The sequence below is a fragment of the Sphaerodactylus townsendi genome, linkage group LG02 (assembly GCF_021028975.2).
Source record: "Sphaerodactylus townsendi isolate TG3544 linkage group LG02, MPM_Stown_v2.3, whole genome shotgun sequence".
Lineage (NCBI taxonomy): Eukaryota > Metazoa > Chordata > Lepidosauria > Squamata > Sphaerodactylidae > Sphaerodactylus > Sphaerodactylus townsendi.
The window spans coordinates 22,477,916-22,505,605 of record NC_059426.1 but is presented as its reverse complement, the minus strand read 5'-3'; the positions used below and the strand labels follow the sequence as shown (position 1 = coordinate 22,505,605).

The 27,690-nt window shown below is 41.7% G+C and overlaps 1 protein-coding gene across 2 annotated transcripts in view; it reads left to right on the top strand.

Annotated features, from left to right (window-relative positions):
- Window positions 1–27,690, top strand: part of DNAJC10 (DnaJ heat shock protein family (Hsp40) member C10) — a 38,958-nt gene that overhangs the window by 3,442 nt on the left and 7,826 nt on the right. For both annotated transcript variants that reach the window (XM_048485508.1, XM_048485509.1), the window contains exons 3-18: window positions 1,943–2,108; window positions 4,255–4,305; window positions 6,789–6,871; window positions 8,047–8,178; window positions 8,996–9,089; window positions 9,318–9,395; window positions 12,688–12,731; window positions 13,668–13,805; window positions 17,090–17,179; window positions 18,239–18,352; window positions 19,884–19,998; window positions 20,429–20,556; window positions 22,652–22,768; window positions 23,724–23,825; window positions 24,655–24,810; window positions 26,118–26,251. In XM_048485508.1, the coding sequence (XP_048341465.1) occupies window positions 1,943–2,108; window positions 4,255–4,305; window positions 6,789–6,871; window positions 8,047–8,178; window positions 8,996–9,089; window positions 9,318–9,395; window positions 12,688–12,731; window positions 13,668–13,805; window positions 17,090–17,179; window positions 18,239–18,352; window positions 19,884–19,998; window positions 20,429–20,556; window positions 22,652–22,768; window positions 23,724–23,825; window positions 24,655–24,810; window positions 26,118–26,251 (1,742 nt within the window). The remainder of the gene's footprint in view (window positions 1–1,942; window positions 2,109–4,254; window positions 4,306–6,788; window positions 6,872–8,046; window positions 8,179–8,995; window positions 9,090–9,317; window positions 9,396–12,687; window positions 12,732–13,667; window positions 13,806–17,089; window positions 17,180–18,238; window positions 18,353–19,883; window positions 19,999–20,428; window positions 20,557–22,651; window positions 22,769–23,723; window positions 23,826–24,654; window positions 24,811–26,117; window positions 26,252–27,690) is intronic.

Here is a 27,690-nt window from a genome sequence, read left to right as displayed (position 1 = left end):
TCACTAGGGTGTTGTGGGTTTTCTGGGTTGTATGGTTAGGGTTAGATGCCAGCCACAGATGTAGGCGAAACGTCAGGAGAAAATGCTACTGGAACACGGCCATAAAACCCAGAAAACCCTAAAATAGTTTCTGCAAAGATGGAAGTGTTGCAGATAAAGCAGACTGTGGGGTATCAACATATAGGGATAATGTAAGGTTGGATCCAACCAGCTTTTCCAGTGGTGAAAAAAGGAGGTTCTCTGCCTTCCCAAAAAAATATGTTTGGGAACATGGTAGTTGCAGGGCAAAAGACGGTCACTGTTGTCTCCCATATATTTTTTTAAACAAGGAGGAGAAGGAATAGGGTTAGCTGGAAGAGGTATCTCAGTGACAAATCTGGTTTTGTCTCTGTATAATATGTGAAATGGCCATAAAATATAGTCCTTGACTCAGAAATGTTCTATAGTGGTATAAATTTGTTCGGTGTTTGACTGATATGGATTCCGGCATTTTTACACTGGTGAAGGCAAAAATACTATGGAGTAACTTAGCAAGCAAGTCCCCCAGACTAGCAGCAAGTTTAGAACAGGGCTCAACAAATCTCAGGCCAGGGTGCAATGGCACCTAAAAATTCCAGTGTGGTACCTAGTATTTTCTGCAGTCATTTACTGTAAGTGCCTGTTGGTGATTCTCAGTAGGACAAAGAAATGCAAATTTGTACAAATATAAAAGTATGAAGATAAGTATTTTATTATGATGACAACCAGGGTTATCCTGTCCTTATTTATATGATACAACACTTTTGTTATAGCTTAAACATAAGAAACTTAAGAGTTTAGGATTATATTTTGTGGTAGGAATAATTTAACAGTATGGCCATTAAACTGTAAAAACCTGAAGGCTAAAAAGTAAGGCTAGTAAATATTCAGGGTGGCTCGTAAAACAACAAAAATGGTCAAGGCCTAGTTTAGAAGTGGTTCTTCAAAAGGATTTGAGATCCACTGGGTCACGTACTTGCTACATTTCATATGCATCGTTTCCATCACTTCTGCCCCCTTTTGCAAACATTCCTTTTCTTAAGCGTACAGAAAAACACAGATAAGGGCGAAGTAAAACTGGGTTGATATAGCAACCAACATCTCTGAACGGGGCAAGATGACATAAAGAATACACGCCCAATTGTGGAAAGCAAGGTGGGCTTTGGAGAGGAGTGGAGATTCAAATGGCAATGTGTACGTATTCCAAATCTAGCCAATGGTCAGAAGACAAGGAGGGATGTTTGTAAGAGGGTATAAATTATGTTACGCAAGCAACAGCCCCTTGAACCTCCTCCCTGTTGCAAACAGAGGAGAGTTCCCTCTTCTGCGCAGAATTGAATGAAAACAATAAATCTCTGAACACCATCTTTTGGATGGTTATTTTTGTAACCGGTCAGAACTTTTGCTCTGTGGACAGGGCCTTGCCCTGTCCATATCAGAAGCTCTGTAGTAATCAATATCTTCAGAGCATATAATTTTGGATGCACAATGTGGAATGCAGCTGCCAGTTTTCTGTTGCTGCCCGACTGGTGTTTGAGACACCCAGACAGGCAAAAGAAACTAGTGCTTTACTGGCAGCATGATGGAACATTCAAAATGGCAGATGGCTTGCATTCAGTTGATATATCACAATTTGTCCAGGCTTGCTGTGTTCTACAAAACTTGTAACTTTATCCTGTGTTTCAATACCAGCATCTGACTCTGAGCCACATGTATGATGCTAAATGATACATAATCAAACACATCCTTCATCATAATGAAGTCACCGAGATAATATGGGTTAAGTTTGAGGGCTTCTTTTTAGAATGGATCCAGTGATGAAGAGCTAAATTATGTAAACCAAGGGAACTTAATAGGAGGGTGGCCTCTTAAAATGGTAGGGTACATTATTTTCACATATTGATGAAGACTTACTCTTTTATAGAATGACCCAGTGGCCCACGAAAACTTCTTAAAAATAAACCGAGCGTATGAAGTGTTAAAAGATGAAGATCTGCGAAAGAAGTATGATAAATATGGTGAGAAAGGTCTAGAAGATCACCAACAAGGAGGCGGATATGAAAGCTGGCACTATTATCGCTATGATTTCGGTAAGAGGAGCATTTGTACCTTGTAAGGGGAACATACTTATTACATCCTGCTTTTCTTGTACAGGATTAATGCGACCTTCAAGGAAACACAGCGAAGGTTTAACATGGCTTGAGATGGCTGGTTTCAGCACGCTTTAGTTCTCTTAATGGTGTGCTGGATTGTGACCAGTGAACAGCACAGTACTCAATGTGTACTTGGCTTTCTTAATTACTTTAGTTTTTAAGAACAGAATGTTCTTTGTTTCCAGTATGCTTAAATGACTTGCTGTTTGCTTTCAGCATTGCTTCTCTGGGACTTGGTTCTGGTATCTTTTTAATATTCATTTCTTTTTTCACCTTGGGAAACCATTTTCTAAATTAGTCTTTACTTCTTCATATTTTGGTGCACAGATGGCCAGTTGGTAAGCACCTGACTGCAAGATTATTTTGTCTGGCCAATGAGAACACTTCTACTTCCTGACTTTGCTTATCTGTTTGAACCTCTGACCTCTCATCCATTATGTGTAACTGCTAATGTATGATGGGATTCACATGTAACTTTTGTAGCTTTACTATTATTCTTACATTTACACTCGAAAGATTCATAGCAAAATTCACACCTGACTTCTCTGCCTCTGTTCCTCAGCACATACACCCCCTGCCTCCCCAGTATGAAGAATTCCCAGTATGATTTTTCCATTGCATATCTGTCTGAAGAAGTGAGCTGTAAAGTACAAAAGCTCGTGGTTAGTTTGTAAGGTGCCGCTGGGTTTTTGTTCAGTGAGAATAGAGCAGAATTCACCTTTTCTGGGGAACTAAGCTCTAGAAGTTCTAGTACTCGAACACCTGGATAAACAAAGTGTGAGATAAATTTTCCACCGTCTAACTTCCTCTGGGGTGGTTTAGTACAGAAGAAACTGAATCAAATGTTTAGCAGTTGAAACCTGAAACGGAAGTGAGAATGTTGTTCTCTGATACTCAGTGCAACAGCCAAGCTGATACTTTACTTCGCACTAAAAATAATTAATGATTTAAAAGGGGGGGGGGGCTGCTATGAAATATTGCAGATCTGATCTCAGAAGCTTAACTTAAATCTAAGTTTACTTTTCACACACTATAAACTGCTCCCAACTCCAAAAAATTCCTATTTAAAGACAGAACGAATTGCTGACAATTTATTTTTCAACTGCGACGTTTTAAAATCCCAAATGTACTGCTTTTTTCTGCTATGATTGTAACCACTGGATATAATTTGAAACTACCAATCTATACATATCTATGTGGACAAATACTCATAAGCCCTGTTCCTTCAGGGTCCTGGGAGGTCAGAAAAGTCCCACAGTTGTCTCAAGTCTGCATTCAGTGACACCATCCGTTCACTTACTGGGGGGGGGGGGGGTACCAAAACCAAACAGCATAGTAACCACTTCAACCAGCAACTCCTGACTGTATCTCCTGTTAGACGGAGTTTCACATCTAGCACCTTACTAAATGTGTCTAACCATTTGGAGACTCCATCTATTTGCCACACCTCCCGCTTCACTCTTGCACACTGGTATGGAGACAATCTAGTGAAACTTCACAATTTCAAATTCTTTGTCTCACTCAAGGGATGGTGACTGTATCTACTGCACCCCCCAGTTACTACACTTTAGAAAGCTCGACCAAATAGGCATGATGTTGTAACAAGATCAAGCTTTGAGCATTCAAAATACAAGAAGGTTTAAGAAATAAAAATAAATGAGTATACATGCTCTGTCCAAGCTTCAAGCTGATCAAGGATACAAAGAAAACACAGAATCCTGTCATCCTAATCTTGGTACTTATTGAAAACGATGGTAAAGGTTCATGGTTTGTGCCTCTCTGACCCCAAGCCACAAGAGAGAGAGTTTATTTTATGTGTCCTGGGAATTTATAATATCCCCTTGGGAGTCCATCTTCCTGTTGTTATTCTGATCTTCCTGCTCCAAAAGGAAGAGAATACTATCTAGCCAATTGGCTATCTATGGCTCTGACATTCTAACCATTACACAATGCTGTTTCTGAATAATAATGCTATGTTTCATCTTAAACTTATGCCATGAAGTAGCAATTAATTATTTGACTCAAATGTTACTTATGGAGTCGATTTGTTTGAATGCTGATTTGAGCTGTTTTGTTTTGCTAGGGATTTATGATGACGATCCTGAAATTGTAACACTGGATAGAGGAGAATTTGGTAAGTGATGACACTTTTGTGTCTTAAACTTTATTTGAAGGTTTTCCAAAGTAGAGTCTTGTGCTTTCCAAGCTAGGTAGACACTGCACAATGTCAGCCAGAGCTGAGTATACCTTTGGTATTTAGAGATAATATCAGGCTGCCTTTAAGTCAATTTAACCATAAAAATGTGTACAGCAAAGCAACTCTTTCAACCTGAACCAAAAACTACTAGCCAAAGCTCCATGAAACAAAGGCCTCTTCCACACATGCAAAATAATGTGTTTTCAAACCACTTTCACAACTGTTTGCAAGTGGATTTTGCCATTCTGCACAGCTTCAAAGAGCACTGAAAGCAGTTTGAAAGTGCATTATTCTGCATGTGCGGAATGAGCCAAAGCGTTATCTGTTTACTAGTTCTCCAGTCAAAGAACTGTTATTATAGTTCAGTCAGAGAGTTTTCTCCTGGTTGGAGAAAATGCTGGTGGTTCTAGACTGAAACTGTGATCTTGCACTGGTCTTTTGATTCTTTCTAAAAGTCCGATTTCTGACAGTGCAATCTTAAGAACTTTTTCCTGGGAGTAGGTCCCATTGAATACACTTGAGTAAGATTCTGAGTAGAGCTGATTAGGAGTGTTATGTTAATTTTGCTCCCAGGGAAGTAACTTAAAGATACTAAGTTCTAGTATCGTGTTTGCACATTCCTTTTCATACTTGACCAGAGTATTTGCTTGATAAGATAACAGTATACACACATGTATAGCAAAGGTCCTCCCATTGCTGGTACTTGGCCCGTGGAAAGCTGTATTGTTACTACTTTGGCATTTTATGTCCACGCTGTCACATCCGACCTTGCATAAATAATAATGTTCAAACAATAGCAAAGACAAATAGTCCAGTTGGCAACCCTACTAACAAATACTGCCCAGAGCCCCTCGGGGATAGGGCGGTATAAAAATCGGAATAATTAATTAATTAATTAATAAATAAATAAATAAATAAATAAATAAATAAATGGAACAGCTGCTGTAACGTTTCACTGTTGAAGTATTAGAGGGTGATTATTCATTTTAATTTGCTATCCCTTTATTTTCTTTTACCCATCAACACGGACTTAAACCCAGTCTTGCCACTCCACCAAACCACAAAATGCATGTGTCAAAAACAGCATGTGTCATAATGGTGTGGCTCTCTCCTCTCCTTTTCTCCACTTATTTTCAAATACGATATAAAATTGCTTTAAGATATGCACACATACGCATTCCAACGATTTGAGCAAATCGGTATGAAAATATGTGGGCGTTTGGATGCAGAACTGGTCTCTGTTGCTGGGCAACAAGAAACTAAGAAGGCAGTTGCATTCCCTTTACACTCCTTAGGATAGTTTCTGGATCTGTGAAATTATAGCTTTAAGGACCAGGGTATCTTCATGCTTCCAAATTTCCTTAATTTCACTGCAAACCCAGCCCCGTTAGCCTGTTTATCGATGGAACTGGGAATCTCTTTTATTATGGCTTTTTAATTGAAATAGTGGATGTTGTTGCCATGTTTGAGGTGCTGACTTCACTAACAGTACTTAGCCAGCATTGTTAGTAGGGTTGCCAACTCCGGGTCAGGATATTCCTGGAAGTTTGCTGGTGGTGCCCAGGAGGGTTGATGTTTCAAGAGGAGAGGGACCTTTGCAGTGTACATTTTTGTACAATCTGCCCTCCAAAGCAGCCATTTTCTCCAGAGGACTTTTTCTCTGCAGTTTGGAGACCAGCTGTAGTTTGAGGAGATCTCCAAGCACCACCTGGAGATTGGTAGCTCTAATTATTTGTATGGTAAAGTACAATGTTTCTTTTAACATACAGGAAACTCAGTAAACCAGTGTCTGGTCTACTAGGTTGGCTTGCGGGATTGGTGGATGGGAAGAAGAGTAATGAGCTACTGAGACTGGATGAGTAAAGCCACAGAATCACAGAGTTGGAAGAGAGTGCAAGGGCCATCAAGTCCAACCCCCTGCCATGCAGTAATACACAATCAAAGCACTCCTGACATATATTCATCCATCCGCTGTTTAAAAGCCTCCAAAGAAGGAGACTCCACCACTCTCCGAGGCAGTGAATTCCACTGTCGAATAGCCCTGACAGTCAGGAAGTTCTTCCTAATGTTTAGGTGGAATCTCTTTTCCTGCACCTTGAATCCATTACTACATGCCTAGTCTCTGAGGCAGCAGAAAACAAGCTTGCTCCCTCTTCAGCATGGCATCCCTTCAAATATTTAAAAAGAGCTATCATGTCCCTCCTTAGCCTTCTCTTCTCCAGACAAAACAGCCTCTGCTCTCTCAGTCTGCCTTCATAGGGCATGAATTCCAGACCTTTTACCATTTTTGTTGCCCTCCTCTGGACACATCCCAGCTTATCAATATCAACTAACTTAGCTGGCTTTTTTAAAAAATTGGACAAAATTATTTTATCTTATTCTACATTCATAACATAACTTTGTTCCTTCCTTTTCAATAGATGCTGCTGTTAATTCTGGAGAACTGTGGTTTATTAATTTCTATTCCCCTCGATGTTCTCATTGCCATGACTTAGCACCAACGGTAGGTATAGATCAGATGCCACTGAAACATGTGATAGTTTCTTTTGGCATGGTAGAGTGGGAATGACTTTATCATAGGATGTTCGTCTTAAGGAGCTTCCGGGAATGAAAGAGTCCCCATTCCCCATACCTGGGGAAATCTGCCACCTTGCTGTCTCCTGTGAAATCTGCAAGAAGCTGAATCAGAGATCCACTCTGCATCCTCATGAGAATGCATGAGGACTTATTTAGGACTAATAAAAGGAAACACTTCTTCACGCAACGTGTGATTGGTGTTTGGAATATGCTGCCACAGGAGGTGGTGATGGCCACTAACCTGGATAGCTTTAAAAGGGGCTTGGACAAATTTATGGAGGAGAAGTTGATCTATGGCTACCAATCTTGATCCTCCTTGATTTGAGATTGCAAATGCCTTAGCAGACCAGGTGCTCGGGAGCAGCAGCAGCAGAAGGCCATTGCTTTCACATCCTGCATGTGAGCTCCCAAAAGCACCTGGTGGGCCACTGCGAGTAGCAGAGAGCTGGACTAGATGGACTCTGGTCTGATCCAGCTGGCTTGTTCTTATGTTCTAATGGGCCTTTCCTCAGGGCAGTGACAAATTTATCATTTCATAAATGATAAAAATCATGGGATTTTTATCAGCTGATTTATTCTTCTTCAGCCCACTGAAGAATAAGCATGTTAACGCCACCACCCTTTCTTTTTGTGTAAGAAACTTTGATTTGGATCCTCCAAAAGCAGCATTTTGAGGAAGCCACTTTGGGTTGCAGTGGGAGAGGGAAGTGCAAAAGTCCCACCCTGTTTATAATAATAATAATAATTACTAAACCTTTAATGGCGTAATTAAAAGCAATAGCAAATACAATTACCGATACGGTTAAGAAAGTTTACTAATAACACAACACAAAAATTAGCCAATGCTTCCAGTACTTCTGCAGGTTCATTGCCTAACAGAGTTACCCTTTTTATAGAAATCCATTCGATCAGTGGAGATTTCGTATAGGATCCAACTTTCTGAGAGATCTTTTTTTAAAATTTGTAAACCAGCTGATAGACACTAAAACTGTACCAAATTCGCATGCTGGAGAGAAACAGAATGGTATAATTTCATACAATGTTCTAAAAAAAAACCCCAAAACCTTCCAATTCTCGATCTTTTTTCCTTCTTTTTTCAAGTGGAGAGAATTTGCTAAAGAAATGGATGGATTAATACGCATCGGAGCTGTAAATTGTGGCGATAACAGAATGCTTTGCCGACAAAAAGGGATCAATAGCTATCCAAGCCTGTATGTTTTTAAAACTGGAATGGTAAGTAAATCTTGGTGAGTTCCACAGGGCCTGCAAAACTATATTGTTCCACCGGGCCTTTGGTGAGGCCGGCCACGGATTCACCCTCCTGGATGCCCCTGTGCTGCGTGCTATTCCGTCCTTGGCATGTTCGACATAACATCTAATTAGCACTGCCTCTCCCCCCCCCCCCCCTGGCCTTAGGATTGGGTGTCACCATGTTTGTAATGCTGCTATGTTTTTATAGAGTTTGTAATATGATTTTAAATTGAATATAACTTATTGATTATGTGTATTATTGATTCTGATCTGATGTACACCGCCCAGAGCCCTCCGGGGATGGCGTTCTAAAATCCAATATATAAATAAAAAAAAATAAAATAAATAATGGTAGTCCTAATTTAGCATCCCTTTGTAAGGAAATCCAGTCTGATTAGCCTTTTTATTATTATTCATTTGAGGGACTGCTCTCCTCTTCCAGGTATGCATAGGTATACAAAAAGCTGACCTAGGCAAACTTGCGTAATTAGCAGCTACTGTTTTGTATACAACATTAGTAATACATTTCTTATGCAGAAACTGCTTTATAAATACTATGGTTTCTGAATATTTTACATTCCTAATTTTCCTGTTGGAGAACAATGCCACATGGTTAAGCTTTTAGCTGCTTAGGGACAGATTGCAGGATTCCTTTAAGTTTATTATGAAAGCTGTTTGTACTTACAACTAACACTTCAGATCATCTGAACAAATAGATCTGTACATAGAATATATAGATGAGTTTCCTGAGAATTGGCTAACACATTGTTCTATAATTGATGTTTTTTCTCCCTTGTAGAATCCAGCAAAATACTTTGGGGACAGGTCAAAGGAGAGTTTAATGAGCTTTGCCATGCAGTTTGTTACCAGCACAGTGACGGAGTTATGGGCAGGTAAACTTCATCGGTTAAAGTCAAGTTATCATTCATCAACAGTGTGCAATAAAGTTCTGAGAGGGGTATAAACAACTCTATCTGTTCTTCTGTGTCTTCATCAAAATTAAGATAAAATTGTGATTCTGTCATGTCAAAGCACTGTAACAAACAGTTTATTCAAAGTTGAGTTTCTAAATGAAGGAGGATTGAAAATGTAGGCTGAACATATGTTTATTTTTTCCCTAGGAAATTTTGTTAATGTTGTAGAAACTGCATTTGCTTCTGGTGTTGGCTGGCTAATCTCCTTTTGCAGTGATCGTGGAGGTAAATATATGTTTTTGTAATCCTGGTCAGTTAATGTTGCAGACAGAATTTAGTGACTCCCGCAACTTAGTGTTGGACCTGAGGCACTCTCAGTGGAAGATAAGATGGGAAGGATATTCAAATCAAAGACCTTTAATGGCATTTTACAAATAATATAAGGAGAATATAAAAATCCATGTATAGATTAAAAGATTGTTTACAACAAGGGAGCAGCTTATGTCTTTGGCTTGATGGTGGAATCAGTCTGGGATCTATCAGCCATTACGCTAGATAGAAAATAAGCCACCGTAGAGGTTATTGTTTCCTTCCTGTCCATCAACAGAAGCTTCACCCAATCCTTGTTCGAGAGACCATTCTGATTTTCAAGCAGTTGTCCGAGGATAGATGTTCGGACTTCTTTATGTAAGGGGTAGTGAAGAATAATATGGATGAGTGTATCAGGTTCATTAGCATCACAAGAACACAATCGTGCAGAATAGGGAGTTTGTAAAAATCTATGGGAAGGATATTAATACATCGTTGTTAGGAGCAACATAAAGATAAGAGCAGTTGAGATTTTCCCCACTTAATACATTAAAAGCTAAAACATGAACTTATGGGACAAGATCAGCTTGCCATTATGCATATACATATCTTCTCATAGGATGCTTTATTGTTTTCTGATATGATTTTTTTTCAGATATCTCAAATGTAGGACTAATCTCCAACATGCTGAACAGATATAATGGCCCAGGGGAAAAATTAAGACAGGAAAATCCCTTGCTGACCTTTTCAGTCATATCTGACAGAAAATGCTTTTTCACACAAACTTTACTTCCACAGAAGGTGTCATAGGAAGATTTTTATATAAAAGAATCTATAGAATTAGAGAGTAATTCCTACATATATTACAGATATACATGGTATATTTTCAGGGGGTGGTTTATTATTTAATGTTACTGATTTTGTTCATAATTGATAAACTATGTATGATGATAATACTGTATGGAACAGTCCAGTATTGTCAGTGTTATAGAACTTTAATGTGGTATCCAAATGAGATGCTAGTCCTGTTGTGATTTATGAACGTGTTTCTGACCAAATAGTATGTTTCCTTTTGTTTGCTATAAAATTCACTTTTTAACTTTTATTTTTCCTATGTCACATAGGAAATGTCACATAGAATAAGAGCAGTTTAGAATAAGATGTCACATAGAATAAGAGCAGTTTGCAGCTTGCTGCTAATTATTGGGACTATGCAAACTTTGCTTGTAGAATTCTATAAATATAGATGTTAGTACAGTGTTATATGCTACTTTTTAAATGCCTAATTTTATGGTGTTAAAGCAGTAAAAAATTAAGTTTGATAAGAAAATAATTTTCATATATATTTGACTTTTCCCTACCATTTTCCCCTGGGCTTCAAAATTTTGACATTTTACATCTCTAGATTGCTTCTTATTGAGATAGAATTAACATACACTGTTCAGTATGTTAATTAATACTTTTTTTATTATAGTCTTTCTCAGAAAAAGATGTTAGTAGGGTTGTATATTCCTCTGCCACAGAACTCAAACAAGCTGGAACTTCTTTGTTGTAGAATCCTCTACCTGGGTCCTAGTGCCTACCTAGCACTGCTCCCCCCCATATCCATTTGAAAGTTTGGTTCAGTGATGTCCATGTCCAGTAATGCAAAAAACAATGGTTTTAAGAACATAAGAACAAGCCAGCTGGATCAGACCAGAGTCCATCTAGTCCAGCTCTCTGCTACTCGCAGTGGCTCACCAGGTGCCATTGGGAGCTCACATGCAGGATGTGAAAGCAATGGCCTTCTGCGGCTGTTGCTCCCGAGCACCTGGACTGTTAAGAGGCATTTGCAATCTCAGATCAAAGAGGATCAAGATTGGTAGCCATAAATCGACTTCTCCATAGAAATCTGTCCAGAAAAGCCCCTTTTAAAGCTATCCAGGTTAGTGGCCATCACCACCTCCTGTGGCAGCATATTCCAAACACCAATCACACGTTGTTTGAAGATGTGTTTCCTTTTATTAGTCCTAATTCTTCCCCCCCCCCAGCATTTTCACTGGATGCCCCCTGGTTCTAGTATTGTGAGAAAGAGAGAAACATTTCTCTGTCAACATTTTCTACCCCATGCATAATTTTATAGACTTCAATCATATCCCCCCTCAGACATCTCCTCTCCAAACTAAAGAGTCCCAAACGCTGCAGCCTCTCCTCATAAGGAAGGTGCTCCAGTCCTTCAATCATCCTGGTTGCCCTTCTCTGCACTTTTTCTATCTCTTCGATATCCTTTTTGAGATGTGGCGACCAGAACTGAACACAATACTCCAAGTGCGGTCGCACCACTGCTTTATATAAGGGCATGACAATCTTTGCAGTTTTATTATCAATTCCTTTCCTAATTATCCCCAGCATAGAGTTTTGACCAAGGCAGCACATAAAAATGAATGATAGTTCTCATATTCATTTGGGACTATATCCTAATGCAAAAGCATACCATTTTCTCGACCTCTGCACCTCAACTGACCATACTAACATGTTTTTTCTGAGACAGAGTATAGGCAAGCTTTCCTGGCTGCCGCTGGAAATTCCATTGCTTACTGTAGAAGCAGTGAATGAAGAAATCCCCACAGTGGTGCCATTTTCACATATAATATCTTGGCTACCACCAATGTGGTGCAATCCTAGGACTTTTTTTCAACTCTTCCAGTGGAAAAAAAGTAAGACGTTTTGGAGCACTGAAAACAACTCGTGTTAAATATTTTATTCTTTTGAAATGAATGTCTTTTGGAAGTCTGGGTTGTTTGTTTTTTTCAGCTGTTCCAAAAATTCTTATGGGATTTATTAGTTTTCTTTTGGAATAAGTGAAATAGGATAGCACAGGGATCTCCCTTGGCTATAAAAGTGAGTGTAACTGCAATTTTGCTGCTGAAACGAAGGAATTTATACTTTTAAATTTTGTAAGTATGCCAGTCAATACAACTTTGTATGCTAAGTCATAAACGATAGGAAAGAAAGTGCTACCTATATTTGAATTCCTCCCTCCACACAAAAGTTTATCTTTTTAAAACCCAATTGCCTTCAGTTACATTTGTACCAAACTGAATCTATTTGTAATAGGCCTTGAGGCCTAGTGAGAAAAGTAGATTATAAACGAAGCTAATCATCATCTCTTATATTGAAGAAATATCCCCAAAATTAGTCATGTTGCATTGTTCACACACACACAGCAGTATTAATATAACTTTATAAAGGGACTCTTTCTCAGTTATTTATTATTCTCTTTCTCTAGATTGTTTAACCTCTCGAACACGCCTTAAATTGGCTGGCATGTTGGTAAGCAGGATTTTATTTAATCAATTCCTCAAATTGTGGGCCCAATTCAGTCAAAGCAAAGGGCATCTGAGTCCCATTTACAACACTCAATAGAGATTTTAAGTGTGAAAATGAGCTGGTGAAATCTGTAATGGCATGGAGGTAAATAATGTCTCCTTTAACATAACATCCTATAACGCCTCTATTCGAGGGAAAGGGTACATTTTCTCCAGACATTTAGCAATCCTAGTAGAGAAAGAGCTTAACTGATTTTTCTTTTAGTCTTCAATAGAATTTGAAAGGGTTGTTATCTTTGGTTAGAGGAGGCCTGTCTCTCTTAAATGTTTTTTTGGGGAAAATATTTTTATATGTAAAGTGCTGCAAGTCATAGCCGACTGATGGCAACCCCATAGGGTTTTCAAAGCAAGAGACCATACAGAGGTGGTTTGCCATTGCCTGCCTCTGCATAACTACCCTGATGTCCTTCATGGTCTCCCATCCAAATACTAATCATGGCCAACCCTGCTTAGCTTGTGAGATCTGGTTAGCCTGACCAATCCATGTCAGTGGAGAAAAAGATTACCCCACGGAAAATGTAAAGCATAAATGGTAGAACTGTGTTGTGATTTCTTGATGTTTTCAGGCCACCCAGATGGGTCTGAGATGTAAAAATAGGTCTGCCAACTTTGGGTTTGGAAAGTTCCAGAAATTTAGGGGGTAGAACTTAGGGAGAGCAGGGTTTGGGGAGGGAAGAGACTTCAGCAGGGTATTATGTTGTAGAGCACACCTTCTAAAACTGCCATTATCTCATGGGGAACTGATCTGTCTATTCTGAAGATGAGTTGTATTTCCGGGTGATCTCCAACCTCTACTTGGAGGTTGGCCACACTAGTAAAAATCGTCCTGTCTCCACGTGGCTTATATGTTTTCACTTCTTTTGTTACTGTCTCGATACAGGAAGGCCTTGTTAATGTAGGCTGGATGGACTGTGCCACCCAGGGTGAGCTTTGTGATAATTTGGATATCTCATCTAGCACTACAGCATACTTTCCACCTGGAGCCACCTTAACTAATAAAGAGAGAGGAGGTGTTTTGGTATGAGTTGTTTTACAATTAGTTTGCATATATTCACAATGATGTGATGGTGGTGGTGAAGGAAGATGTGGAACATAAAAAGTTATTCTTTCCTAAAAGATTTTGTTTTTTTTCCAGTTAATTTTCACTTTTTATAAATTGAATGTACCAGGTGTTTCTCTGTATTATCAACTAAAATGCTGGTGATTAGCGTCCCTTGAGGATACTGCTAATCGCATACTTTTACTGTGGATCAGGAAAAAGCAGATTTTATGCTTCTAGGAGCTACTTAGCTTTATATCAAGAGCCCTGGCAGCTACCAGGCATAAAATGGCTGCTTGTTGGGGGAGCAAGCCACAAAATGGCACCTTGTACAAAAATTACACTGCTTCAGACTAAGGCTGCAGTGCTTGGGTGGGGAAAACCTTTCCTCGGCTGTCTTTAAGAGCAAACTACCACCACCACCCAAAATGTAAACTGCCTTGTAGAGAAAAAATATACAGTTCATCATTTCATGCAGGGGGAATCAGTCAGTAGCAGTCAGTCAAGAGCAGCAGTGGCATAGTGGTTGAGAGCAGGTGTACTCTAATCTGGAGGAACCGGGTCTGATTCCCCGCTCTGCCCCTTGAACTGTGGAGAATTATCTGGGTAATTCAGATTAGCCTGTTCATTCCAACACACGCCAGCTGGCTTACCTTGGGCTAGTCACAGTTCTTCGGTGCTCTCTCAGCCCGACACACCTCACAAGGTGTTTGTTGTGAGGGGGGAAGGGCAAGGAGATTGTAAGCCCCTTTGAGTCTCCTTACAGGAGAGAAAGGGGGGATATAAATCCAACTCTTCTTCTTTCCTGTTCTCAGCAAGGGTGTGCATGGGGAGCAAGAGATGGGGAAAGGCACTGGTGTTTTTTCATCCGGAGCAAAGGTCCATGTGTGAGAGAAGCATTGTTCCTTGCTTTAAAGAAAAAAGGAGAAAAATTGCTGTGGTAGCACCAAAGGGAAGGATAGGGAAGTTATCACAGCTACACAGGAGGAAGGACAGACAGCTACTTCGAATTGCTTGAGAGTGACTGGTCACTCTCGAGTGACCTTATCTCAGAACTCTCTCAGCCCCACCTACCTCACAAGGGCCAATTACGGACGGGGGAGCATACCTCCTCTCTGCTGTGCCTCAGCATCAGGCATGCACCCAAAGTTCTCTTGCTTTCTGCAGAGAAAGCTGAGAGCAAGAGCAGAGGCGCGGCAACTTCCTTGTACATCAGTACTAGGAAGTTTGGCACACACCACTTCCATTGCCTGCAACTTCCTTGTACGTTGTTGGTGCAAGGAAGTTTGCTGTGCCAAGGTTCAGTTGCCATCGTGCCATAATCGGCCAAGGTTTTTGTTGCAAGGAGGGGCAGGGAAGGTGATTGTAAGCTGCTTTGAGACGCCTTAAAGTTAGAGAAAAGCATAGCTTGCAGAGCATGATTTTCCTGTCTCCCCCCATCCACCCACTGCAGCCCACTAAGCCCCTGAAAGGTTGTTCTTGGGAATCCGCAAACTCTCATGAACAGCCCAGAGGAAAAGCATCACATCTGGACTGGGAGGAGAGAATTGGTAGATCACACACACACACCCCGGTGACATCTGTTGTAAGAAGCAGAGCTTGGATATGCTCCAATCTCTCTTAAGAATGAGTGTTCAGCTGTCATAAATAGAACTAAAAGAAATTTGCTTTAGACTTCTCTCTTTTTTTGTAAGGCCTTTAGTAAGTCATGATCTAGCCACAGTTAAGCACTTCTTATTTATGTAGGCATAGGTGAAAAGGTGTAAGCATGCATTAAAATTTGTCCCATCAGAGCTTAAGAGAATCAACCGCCTTAACTGGCCTAGCCACAGTTTTTAATAGCTTCTCCTTTTCCCTTGTTTCAGATTCAATATTATGCAATATTCTTATTAAATTGCTTTGATCAGATGTTCCAACTATTATGAACATTATGAAGAATTGAATTCTGAATGCTGTCTTTTCCTTGTTATTAGATAACAAGGGATGTCTTTCACTTAAGGACTGGAGGCCAAACAAACTTGAATTACCTTGGGCAAGCAACTATCTAACCCTGCTTAAAGGATTTATTTGTGACAAATTCTGAATACATCCTCCTGTGGATTTTCATGACAGTTTTGTGGATAGTGTATTCAAGCCCATTGCACTAGAAACAGCTATGGGCCTTATTTGGCTGAAAGATCACAATTCTCTTGTAGAATGCCAGGCCAAATCTGCAAAGAGGCTCTGAGGCCCTTTCCACGTGGCCAAAAAGCAGCAACCTCCTAGGGACGCCAAAAGGAACATGTCATCCACTAGGGAGCTGTTACGCAGATGATGCGAGCAGCCTCCGCCCCCCCCCCCAGCGGCGCGAAACCGCTGTTTCCCAACCTCGCTCCTTGAGCGAGGTTTTCCGGAAACAGTGGCTTCCAATCACTGCCGTGCAAACGGCAGCAGCTGGAAGGCGCCATGTTCCCTGCACCATCCCTGCAAGCTTCCCTCGTCTCCTGGCTTCCGGTTCATCGCAGAGGCCAGGGAACACGCCCCCCTGGCCTGCGACTCCAGAGTCATCGCTCCAGCCTGTGGGGGTGTGTCCCCTGGCCTCTGCGACGAGCTGGAAGCCAGGAGACGAGGGAAGCTTGCAGGGACAAAGCAGCCTGTGCGAAGGTTGCGCCACCACCTGCCGCCCTCCCAGGACCGTCCATGCGAACGGTCCCAGGGGTGTGCGTCGGTGTAAATGAGGCCGATGCACTCCCGCACCGTTGCGGTGCAGAAAGGGCCTGAATGATATATGTAAACTCCCAATATAAATAGGAAAAAGCTTCACTGGTTCTCTGAGTCATTGTAGCCCAGGGGTCTCCAATCTCTTTTTGTGCCTGCAGGTACATTTGGAATTCTGACATGGTAAATGCAGCAACAAAACAGTTGCCACAAAATGGTTGCCATAGGAGGTGGAGCCTGCCACAAAACGGGTGCTGCAGCTTACCTTCAGTCATAAAGTGCAGATCCTTGTGCTGTGGTGGCAGCTGCTGCCAAATCAATGTTTTTGATAATAAGCACAACCCATCAAATTCCCAATAGCCAATCATAAGCTATGCTGCACAGAAGCCTCACCTGGCTTTAGAAACATGGTGGGTGCCAGGAAAGGTGTCAGCTGGCACCCACAGATGTTGCCTCCTCCAGGTGGTGGTGGCTTTTTAAAATATAAATAAATGTACTTTATAATGAGTATAAATAAATGTACTCTATAAAACTCAACATGGCATATTTCTTCCCCTTCCCCCAAGTTCCTGAATTCGTTGGACGCGCGAGAGATATATCAGGAAGTCATGCAGCACCTTCCAGACTTTGAAATGATCCCTGCAGCTACACTAAAGGTAAAGGTGGCAAGTGCGCAAATGAGAATTCTGGTCTTGATTCTGAAGGTGGGGCACTTTCAATTGGAATACTTCCAAGTCACTAAATTGCCTTCTGCCCACAAACGTGAGGTACATTATAGTTGTAGATTTGGTTGAAATTTTGCAGTCATTATTATGGATAGGAATCTCGGGTCCTGAACCAAGATCTCCCTAGTTCTGGTCCATACTTTAATCATTCCATCCTGTTGGTTCTCAATGCATACAGTGTTCTTTGAACTCTTCTCCATATGAGGCTCTCCGGCCTTGTCTAGTCTCTTGGAACCTTCCAGAAAATGGCAATTTTATTATCCCACAATGCTGATGGAGAAGTGCAGTCTGTCATGTACCTATTTTATGCTGCTTTGTGAACTGCTAAATGAGGGTTTTCTTTTCTTTTGTTCTGTTTTGAGGTACATTTTTTAATCCACCTTCAGTCTAATATTAAATATGCATACAGGAGTACTACATGATTAAGAATTGTTGTCACAGGATCTTTACATAGTCAGGGAGTTTCGTGCCTCGGGGGTGGGTGGGTGTGTGTGGGTGGGTGGGTGGGTGTGGGTGTGGGTGTGAGGGTATGTGTGTGTGTGAGGGTGTGTGAGGGTGTGTGTGAGGTATCATCACCACACAAAGCTTCCGAAGGCTTTTTGATTCAAAAGATGGGTATATGGATTCTTTGGTGAATTATACACCACCTTTCTTTAGTGGGCCAGTTAAGATGAATTGGGATTTATACAAGAAAAGGCTTTTGGCTATTCCACCCAAAGAAAGGGGGAAAGTTACTCTTGTTTCCCCAGAATGAGAAGTCATACACAACCACAAATTCACAGTCCTGAAGGTTTTTGAAATGCCTTGAGAATTTTACATTGAGTTTCCTACTGGCTTTGCATTCTGTTTCTCCTTAAATTTATCCAACTTCTTGTCTGATTTCTGGGTAGAAAACAGTTGTAGTACAAACCTGATCAGTGAGATTTTTTTTTTTTTTACCTCATAGATGTGAATACATTTCTGGATTTGTCACATCTTTCCTTTTGGCAGGACCGCGTTGCCCATCACCGATGGCTGATATTTTTTCTGTTCGGCGAGAGTGGCAAGTCTAATGACCATGACTTTAAAAAGCTAGGTTTTCTACTTAAAGCAGAAAACATTCAGGTAAGAATGGGGGAATGGACATGGTTGAGCTTTCACGAGTATTATTTGGGTTTTTAAATCTACCTTGTAAATACTTTATTCAGCACAGTGATGGTTTGTAGGGAGAACAACATCAACAGAGCTCACCTGACGTTGCTTTTTTTTCTAACGTGATTTATTCAAAGCCTTGTTATTTTCAAACTTTCCTCCTACTTGTTTATGCTCTTGCTTCTACCTGCAGCCATGACTCTCTGGAACGTGCTTTGAAAGGGTATGGAGGAACTTAGCTGTGTTGCTCCCCACAATTATTTAACCTTCCAATTTGGAGAGGTGGGTCGCCTGATATGTAGGTGTATGCACAAAGCCATCATCAACAACAGCAGGAGGGTAGCTACTTTCCCTTTTCCACCTGGGGATATATCCTGAGGAGTTTACTAATTGCTTCTCCTGGATTTCCTCTTGAAATGTCAGAGCTATATCAGGAGCTATGCAGTGAGCTCTGACTTCTTCCCCCTAACATTTTGCAGATACTATGATTTTTCTTCCTGCAAAGTGCGTTGTACTTGAGCCTCTGTTTCCATGCTAAGGACATGTTCTACTTGTTTCCTGAAGTAAAATCACACAAAACTGAGTATGATTATCTGCCCGAATAGCCCAATCTTATTGAAATACTTATATTGAGAGTAACTTTAATAATTTTTTAAGTGAAGAGAATGGGATTGTTTTAACCTTTAAAAATAAACTTTTGCCAGCGCTAATGTCCTGACCTGAATAGCCCAGGCAGGCCTGATCTTGTCAAATCTAGGAGGCTAAGCAGCATCAGTCGTGGTTAGTTTTTGGATTGGAGACCACCAAGGAAGACCAGGGTTGCTTTGCAGAGGAAAGCAAAAGCAAACAACCACCCCTACTCATTTCCCTTGAAAACCCCAGAATCCTGGGATTGCCTTGAGCTCATTGAGATTTGACAGCATAAATGATTATTATTTAGATAGTATGGTTATGATTTCTGTAAATATGTTTGAATGGTGTAGTGAATGCTTTGAATGATGTAGAGCCAGGTTAAGAGCAGGTGGATTCTAAACTGGAGAACTGGGTTTGATTCCCCACTCCTCCACCTGAGTGGCTGAGGTTTATCTGGTGAACCAGAAGTGTTTCCGCACTCCTACATTCCTGCTGGGTGACCTGGGGCTAGTCACCATTCTTCGGAACTCTCAGCCCCACCTATGTCACAAGGTGTCTGTTGTGGGGAGAGGAAGGGAAAGGAGTTTGTAAGCCACCTTGAGTCTCCTTACAGGAGAGAAAGGTGGGGTATAAATCCAGATTTCTTCTTCTTCCTCCAACGAGCCTCCCCCCAGTTTAATGACTTCTGAGGTTGGAGGAAAGGCTCAGATTTTGCTCAATGGAACAAGGAAGGGATTGTACCACCAGCACTGGCACCACCTCCTAAACAGAGGTCAAGCTTCGGATTGGACTGTAGCTTGCATATATTCGTGGCCATTTGATGGACAGCTGTGCTAGGATCGTATGCCATTGATAGATGCTTCTTTTGTAGGTGGGCAGATTCGACTGCCTGACGGCACCCAACATGTGCAACGATCTGTACATTTATCAGCCGTGCGCAGCTGTTTTTAAAGGAAGGGGAATAAATGACTATGAAATTCATCATGGTAAGATGAACTTCTGCCTATTTTCAAATCTTTGTGATGTATCGTACTAAGATCTGGGAAATCCAGGTTTGAATTCCTCTTTTGCCATGGAAGTTTGCTGGTTGATTTTGGGCCTGCCGTCCTCTCTCAGCCTAATGCACAGGTGTCAAACTTGCGGCCCTCCAGATGTTATGGACTGCAGTTTCCATCATCCCCTGCCAGCATGATGCTGGCAGGGGATGATCGGAACTGTAGTCCATAACATCTGGAGGGCCGCAAGTTTAACACCTAGGGCCTAATGTGTATCACTGGGTAGTCATACAGAAGAAATGGAAGAACACTTTGAGGAGGAAATTAATAATAAAAATAAAAATAAAATGTTGATGGGAAAATAAACGGTAGCTCTGTCATATCAAAACCTCAGTGAGGTTATTTTTTGTTTCCTTTGAAGGGAAGAAGATTCTGTACGATATTTTGGCCTTCGCCAAGGAGAGCGTAAACTCTCACATCATCACTCTCGGGCCTCAGAATTTCCCTGGCAAACCGGAGGAGCCGTGGCTTGTTGACTTCTTCGCACCAGTAACTACTACATCACGATTTCCAATTGTATTAAAACACTAAAATGTATGGTTGCGTGTGTGATCGAAGCATTCTCAAAGCAATTGTAGTAGGGCATGTAGTAATGTACTGGACCACAGTTGTGCTGTATTGTACACTGTACAGTGTGACCCATTTTAGGTGAGTTATCTGTGAAGCAGGTTGTGCTTCGAATTGGAAGATGGTGGTGAACAGTAAAATGCCCCAAGGCTGGCTTTTGCATCATTCTTGATAGACATCTGTTCCTCCAAGGAAGACTCCTTGAGGCATTGCTGAATTGCTCAAGAGTTAGGAAACTCATCCTGACCTTTACCTCCCTGCAGTCTTATAGTGCCTTCTTGGGCTGTCCTCAACAGAACGAGCGAAACCATTGTCAATCATTACCTCTTGCCAACCAGAAAATGATTTATCTCCATTTCAGGCAGAAAATGACTTGTAATTCTCTGAATAGTTTGGTTCACATGTCGTTTAATTTTAAATCATACTTTTGCACTAGTTATGGTTAGTGTGGAGAGCTAGCATGGTAGTAGCCAGAGTGGTGTAGAGGTTAAGAGCAGGTGGATTCTAATCTGGAGAACCGGGTTTGATTTCCCACTCCTCCACCTGAGTGGCAGAGGCTCGTCTGGTGAACCAGATGGGTTTCTGCACTCCTTGCATTCCTGCTGGGTAACCTTGGGCTAGTCACAGTTCTCTCAGATCTCTTTTAGCCCCACCTGCCTCACAAGGTGTCTGTTGTGGGGAAGGGAAGGGAAAGGAGCTTGTAAGCCACCTTGAGTCTTCTTACAGGAGAGAGGTGGAATATACATACGCTCTTCTTCTTGTTCCAGAGGTTAAAAGTGGCAGACTCTAATCTAGAGAACCGGGTTTGATTTCCTGTCCCTCCACATGAAGCCTGCAGGGTGACCTTGAGCCAGTCACAGTTCCCTCAGAGCTGTCTTGTCCCAAGCAGAGGCAGGCAATGGCAAACCTCAGAACATGTCTTGTCTTGAAAACCCTACAGGGATGCCGTAAGTCAGCTGTGACTTGACGGCATGCACATGCACACAAACATGGCCCATGTGACTGTCTGAATGCAGGGCGGTCTAAAAATGTAATTAATTAATTAATACATTCATACATACATACATATATACTTACATATATACATTCATTCATTCATTAAGCCAGGATCTGAAGTTGGTTTCCTATGGTCTTTGTGTGATGAACGTGCACAGACACTATAGCTTAATCCTGGTTTAATATTAGTTCATTCCCCAGCAACATTCTCCCAAACAGAAGACAACGAAGTTAGTTAGCATTTGTCAAGGTAAACCAGCATTTGAATGACTATCTTTAAGAAGAGTGAATTATAGTCTGCCTTTCTCTCCTATAAGGAGACTCAAAGGGGCCTATAAACTCATTTCCCTTCCTCTCCCCACAACAGACACCTTGTGAGGTAGGTGGGGCTGAGAGAGTTCTGAAAGAACTGTGACTAGCCCAAGGTCACCCAGCAGGCTTCATGTGTAGGAGTGGGGAAACAAACTTGGTTCACCAGATTAGAGTCAGCCACTCATGTGGAAGAGTGGGACATCAAACTTGGTTCTCCAGGTTGGAGGCCTTTGCTCTTAACCACGACACCACGCTGGTTTCTCTGAAGGACTCAAATCTGTGAACTTAATTTAATTTCACTAAAGAAACTGTGGTCTTATGTGATGCTGGGTTCCCCAGACTTTTTGAGCTTGCAAGCATGTATGGAATTTGACACACCATGGTGAGCACAGCCACAAAATGGCTGCCACATCTTACCTTCAGTTATACCATGAAGATTCTTCTGTGTGGTGGCAGCTGCTGCCAAAGCAACAGTTATAAAAGTGTGCACAGCCAAACATTTTTCCAGTGGCCAATGAGAAGCATTGCTGAGCAAAAGCCCAACCTAGCCCTGCCTGCTTTTTAAAAACATGAAGCAAGCAACATGAAAGGTTTTGGGCACCGTGGCATTGATGGACCCCACACTGGGAATCCCTGGTGTAATGGCTGTTGTTTTAAAATGGTGTATGGGTTGTTGTAATTAGCCAGCTACTTTATCATTTGTTTTTAGTGGTGTCCTCCTTGTCGAGCTTTGCTCCCTGAATTGAGGAAAGCATCAAAGCAACTGTATGGTCAGCTGAAATTTGGGACGTTAGACTGTACAGTTCATGAAGGGATTTGCAACATGGTAATTGCAAGTATAATTTGGGGTCTTTCTTTTTTCTACTTTAATTCCTCTGAAATATGGTCTTTTCCAATGGCGGTGCAGTCAACATGATGATTTTAAGCCTGTACAGATCTCTGCTTGTAAAAGCCAAATTATTGCACACACTACGTTAGCTTATATTTAAGCAATTCTCTCCCACCTCTTATATACTGAATGTACAAATGTAAATCCCTGTGGGCTTGGAGAGTCTGTGAATTACAAAATACCTTGACAGTGGGGACAGAATTAAAAGGGTTGAAGGAGGCCTATAGGAGGCATATGTAAAATAATATATGGTGTTTTTAAAAAGCTGTGTTTTCAGATCCTGAATTGGCTGAAACCAGCTTCTCTATAGGCAAAAGGAACAGCCTCCCTCTATAGGCAAAAAGAAGAAGAGGGAGGCTGTTCCTTTTGACCTCCAAAAAGGGTATGCTGGAGATTGTAAGACCTGTATGGCCAAAAGCCATGTGGGACAGAAGCTGTAATAAGAACGGGGATTTAACAGAGTGAAAAAGCTGGCTGGATCCAGCCTTCTGTTGACAATACCGAAAGTTTCTCTGGGTTTTTGATAAGAACCCCAAAAACAAAACATTGGCAGGATATGAAACCTAGTAAACTGTAAGTAGTTTAACCATCTATTTTGCCCTGCATATCTAAAAAGTTTTAAGAATTAAGGCAATAGCAGGAATCAGTTTCTGCCATCACAAGCAAAATAGCTTCTTTAGCTCTTCAAAACTACCCAGCACCCTTCTAAGTATTGCATTGAAACATTTGCCAGCATTTTTCCCCATTAGTGAGAATAAAATGGACTTTATTTAACTTGTGGCACACACGTTTTCAAGCAGAAAGCTGTAATTTCGAAGTACTCAAAAGGCAGAAAATGATTGAAACTTGACAGAAGTCTTCATTAGGTATTCTTTTTTTTGTGATTTCAAAGCACAACGTTAGAGCTTATCCTACAACTGTGGTATTCAACCAGACTGACACCCATGAATACGAAGGACATCACTCCGCTGAGCAGATTTTGGAGTTTGTTGAGGTAACTGTACCAGATAAACGGCGCAACATTGGTTTTATTTATCTATTTACCAGAATATTTATGTCCCTCTTTTCTTCGTGGCTCTACAAGGGCTATGGTTCCAGTTTTTAAAACATACAAAGTACCATGAAACCCTAAATATCTTCCCTTCCCTTCCCAACATTCCTGCAGTCCACACACCATTGAAAGCCCTGGCAAATAGAATAGCCTTATCTTACCTCCTAGACACTAGTACGGTCCCCACCCCCTACATCTCAGAGACCCCCTTCTACAGAGTAGAAGCTTTGATTTAAAAAAGAAATGGCTTTGATTGATACCAAGCCGGCCGCCTTAAGTGGGAAACAGCTAGCAGGTTGCAACCTGGGATGACAGCAGACACAGGAAAGCATTAAGAGAAGAGATGGTCCTTCAGATATGTGGGCCCCAAGTTTGAAGGGCGTTCAAAGTCATAACCAGCTCATTGAATTGAATTGAACTCTGAAACCAGCTGTCCACACAGCAGTTTTTAAATAGGCATGATGTCTTCCCATTAGGGATGAGCACCAATAATTTTTATCAGTACATTTTGGGTTCGGATTTTTAAAACCTGAAACTTTTCAGTAAAACTGATAACTAATTTTTTTCAGGCTTTTAAATCTTTGTTGGATAGCTTGGTTATTTTGGGGGGTAATTTTTTTAGGGTATTTAAAAAAAAATAAAACCAGTAAGTGTTTTTGGTGATTCAAGTTTACCGAATCACCAGCCCTGACAATAATTTGACTCTTCCTTTTAGCAGTGGGTAAGTTTACAAACCTGAAAGGATATTTCACTTAACTTTCTCCATTCTCAGGATCTCATGAATCCATCAGTAGTTTCTCTAACACCGGAGACCTTCAGTGAGCTAGTGAAGAAAAGGAAAAGTAGCAACATCTGGATGGTTGATTTCTACGCTCCGTGGTGCGGTCCTTGCCAAGCTTTAATGCCAGAATGGAAAAGAATGGCCAGGGTAAATGTCAGTCATAATCAACTTCTCTTCAGTCCTCAGTGTCGATAATACAATATAGAACTTAGGGATAAGCGGAACTTTATTTCTTTGGAAACATTTCTACTCTTCCATCTCATAGTGTTGGATGTTCTCAAAACACCCTACAGCAGTGATGGCAAACCTATGGCATGTGTGCCAGAGGTGGCACTCAGAGCCCTCTTTGTGGGCACGTGCGCCTTCATCCCAGTTTGGGCACTTGGCAGTGGCATAGCACCAAGGGGGCGAGGGGTGTGCAACGCACTGGGCACGCACCCCTGCAGGGGTGTGGTGAGAGCGTTCTGGGGGCATGGCAGGGGTGTATCAGGGCATTCTGGGGGCGTTCCAGGTCAGGGCGAGGGCAGACAGGGGCATGGCAGGGGCACAGGATGCATACGTGCCCCAGACACAGTTTCCCATTGCTCCGCCCCTGGCACTCGGGCTCTAAAAGGTTCGCCATCACTGCCCTACAGAGTGTGCATGGAATTTACAAAAATATTTTTTTGTTCTCTCCCACACACAATAGCCTTGGATGTGTACACGCTTTTCATTCTACTTTGTGGAGAGATTTAGAACTCTAGTTGTAGGAAGTTCAGTACAAATTGTGTATTGTCTGCTTGCAAGAACTCCAAAAGATCCAGAAAACTGTGGGTTGGACCCAGCAATCTCTCAACAGAAGCAGAGATGAGACATCTTTCCTATAACTCTCTCCCTACGGGAGTTGTTGTTGTTGTTGTTAATATTATTATTATTATTATTATTATTATTATTATTATTATGCTATTATTATTACGGCTGGCTATTATTACATACATGCCATATGCTATTATTATTATTATTATTATTATTGAGGATTATTTAGGTCAGCCTTGCACAGGTCCCCTCTACGCCCCCATGAATCAACTTTCCTGGGGTCGGAAAGGACTTCTGGGGGCCTTTCCCCACTTTTCCCTTGGCCGCCGTTGCTGCGCGATCAATTTAGCCTTGCCGCATCCCTGGCAAGTACTGCGCATCCCCTACATCCCCTAAAGAGCTGCCAGGGATGCCTTCGCAGCCTTCGAGGGGGCGCGGCAGTGTTGGGGCAGCTGCGTTGTCGCCGCCCCTCTCGTGGGGAGTGCCGGGGGACCCCGCACTACTCTCCTCAAGTAGCGCAGGGCTTAAGGTAAGTGGGGAAAGGCCCTGGGATATCTGGAAAGATCTGTGGTTCTCGCACTCATCGCTTGTTGGATCCATCCAACTGATATTTGCGTTCATTTTACAACTCAAGCTGCATTGTTCCTCCTCTGTTTCAGCTGCTGAATGGAATGATCTCCGTTGGCAGCGTGGACTGTCAAAAATACTTCTCTCTCTGCCATCAAGAAAACATTCAAGGCTATCCTGAAATAAGGCTCTTCCCACAAACATCAGTTTCATCTCATCAGTACTAGTGAGTAAATGTGTTCTTGGAGTTGTTTTCTTGACTTGTAAATATATTTGGTTAAAACTGTCAGAGGTCTGGTAAGCCAGCTGAAATTGTCCAGTGGGAGAAGGCAATAATGGTTTGGTAGTGGTGGAAAGTGCCATCAAGTCAAAGCTGATTTATGGCTACCCAGTAGGGCACAGGTGTCAAACTTGTGGCCCTCCAGATGTTATGGACTACAGTTCCCATCATCCCCTGCCAGCATCATGCTGGCAGGGGATGATGGGAACTGTAGTCCATAACATCTGGAGGGCCACAAGTTTGACACCTATGCAGTAGGGTATTCAAGGCAAGAGTCATTCGGAGGTGGTTTGCCATTGCCTACCATGTAGCAACCTTGGACTTCCTTGGTGGTTTTCCATCCATTTTAACCAGCGCTGACCAGGACTTAGCTTCCTAGATCTGACAAGATCAGGCCAGACTGGGCTACTTAGGTCAAGACATTAGTTCAGGCAAAAGCATTCTTTAAAGTTTAAAAAAATCCCATTCTCTGCACTTAAAAAGCTCCTAAAGTTACACTCAACATAATTATTACCATAGGATTACCATAATTGATCCCATAGGATTTTCAAAACAAAAGACATTCAGAGGTGGTTTGCAATTGCCTGCCTCCATGTAGCAGCCCTGGACCTCCTTGGTAGTCTCCCAATCAAATACTAACCAGAGTCACCCATGCTTAACTTCCAAGATTTGTCAAGATCAGACTAGCCCAGGCTATCCAGATCAGGGTAAAAATAGTTTGCACGTGGTCATTTATAGTGCAGTCCTAAACAGAGTTGCATCCTTTTAAGCCCCTTGACTACAGTGAATTTGGAAGAGTATAACTCTGTTTAGGATTGCACTCAGGTGCAGGGCTATTTATAGTGATGGAAAGTGGCATCAAGTCTCAGCTGACATACGGTGGCCCCCTAGGGTTTTCAAGGCAGTGTAGAACACCTGTCTCTTCATAGGGATCCTGGACTTTCTTGGTTTTGCATTCAAGTCCTAACAAGGGCTGTGTCAGGATGCCTATGGGGTGCTGGGGCCGCTTGCAGCTTGGGGGGAAGGGATTTTAGTAGAATATTATGTAGTGTGTTTCTGCTCATTTTTACCAGCAGGTGTTGGCCAAGGCCGACTCTTAACGAACTTTTGTCTTTATCTCACTGTCTGCATATTTCTGCTTTGGTTCACGGGGCGGGGATGGGGGACATCCTCACTGATATTACTGATGGTTTGTGTGGGGAAAGGTCAGTTCTGGCTTTTTCACACTGTTCTCAAGATGCTGAATAAACTACTGTTCTTTACAAAGTGTTGTTTCCATCATTGAGGATCTGACAGACTGCCCCTGCTTAGCTTCTGAGTTCAGGATAGCCTGGGCAAAATCCAGAGCAATTGTTAATCCAGTGTTTTGTACATTTAGCTAAACT